The sequence below is a fragment of the Lottia gigantea genome, assembly GCF_000327385.1.
Source record: "Lottia gigantea unplaced genomic scaffold LOTGIsca_36, whole genome shotgun sequence".
In the NCBI taxonomy this organism is placed as follows: domain Eukaryota; kingdom Metazoa; phylum Mollusca; class Gastropoda; family Lottiidae; genus Lottia; species Lottia gigantea.
The window spans coordinates 586708-587912 of record NW_008709220.1 but is presented as its reverse complement, the minus strand read 5'-3'; the positions used below and the strand labels follow the sequence as shown (position 1 = coordinate 587912).

The 1205-nt window shown below is 33.8% G+C and overlaps 1 protein-coding gene across 1 annotated transcript in view; it reads left to right on the top strand.

The window, feature by feature from the left end:
• Positions 1-995: 995 nt before the first annotated feature.
• The window catches only part of LOTGIDRAFT_121326 (hypothetical protein), a gene marked incomplete at both ends in the record, with an annotated part of 2756 nt that continues 2546 nt past the window's right edge, over positions 996-1205 (top strand). Inside the window, one exon of the mRNA XM_009058843.1 lies at positions 996-1186. Within this exon, the coding sequence (XP_009057091.1) occupies positions 996-1186 (191 nt within the window). The remainder of the gene's footprint in view (positions 1187-1205) is intronic.

Genomic DNA, 1205 nt, shown 5'->3' with positions numbered 1-1205 from the left:
CCGACATTTGAATCTTTTATGAAATTTTTAGAATCAGATAGTGCAAGAGCTTTTATTTTAGAAGAGCTTGAAAAAGGTAGGTTTTATGTTTTTAATTTTATTGCTTGGTAAGATATAAATTACATTTTGGTAACATTTGAAAACATGTCTCCAGTGCGATGTCCTAACGCACAGTTAGGGGGATCTGGAAAGGTCAAGAACATTCTACATGAAAGTCAAGGTCACGAGATATAGACCTTTAAATTTTCAAAAAAATTCAACAGGCATAAAAAATATATAAAATTACACAACAAAATAATACAAATCGGATAATAGATTTACTACCAAAATACGCCACTTTCAGGTTACGCTTCCTGTTCGAATTATTTCTTCTTCGTTGATTGAAATTATTTATTTGAGATATATTGTACGGTTTTTGTCTATATTTGTGATTTTGAAAAACCGAAAGTTCCCACGCCCAAACCGGAAATTATTTGAAATATTTTATGACGCAGTTTTATTTGTATTGACATAAGATCTATATCCTGTAAATTTGAGATCGATCCGATAATTAGCGTCTGTGTAGAAAATTTCAAAATTTTTTTTTTTTTTTTTATTTGCATTTGTCTCAAAGGACAAAGGAAGAAGAACAAACATTTGATTCCAGCCCAATCCTTTACTATTTTCAGTTTGTGCCCCCTCGCACACCCCACAAAAAACACCCGAATTCTTTCTTATGACGAGCATATTTTATCGCCCGATCACGGCAAATTTTAAAATCGCTCAAAAAATTCGCTTGTATGCCCGCTCATAAATACTAGATTTATTTATCGGATAGTTTTAAGGGAGTTTACATGTCTTGTTCAACAGTTGGAGGCTTAAAAGCACCGGGGTTGAAAGCTAACAGGCAAGAAGTTAGAAGCCATGGGATAGGGTCTAGTGGCCACGCTTGGAGTTATTATATTTAACATTTGTTAGTTTACATATTAATTACTTTGATTTCTATTTTTATAGAAATGGTAGAAGATATACGTGTAGTTATGTTCGGCAAGACTGGAGTTGGTAAAAGTTTGTTAGGAAACAATATATTGGATCACGCGAAATTTCCTAATCTAGGATGTACTCAGTCCGTAACTATAGATAACAACCGAGGAGAACGAGTGATGTCCAAATATCGTAAACTTGTTCTTGTAGATACACCGGGCCTGTTTGATACTCTACCGACA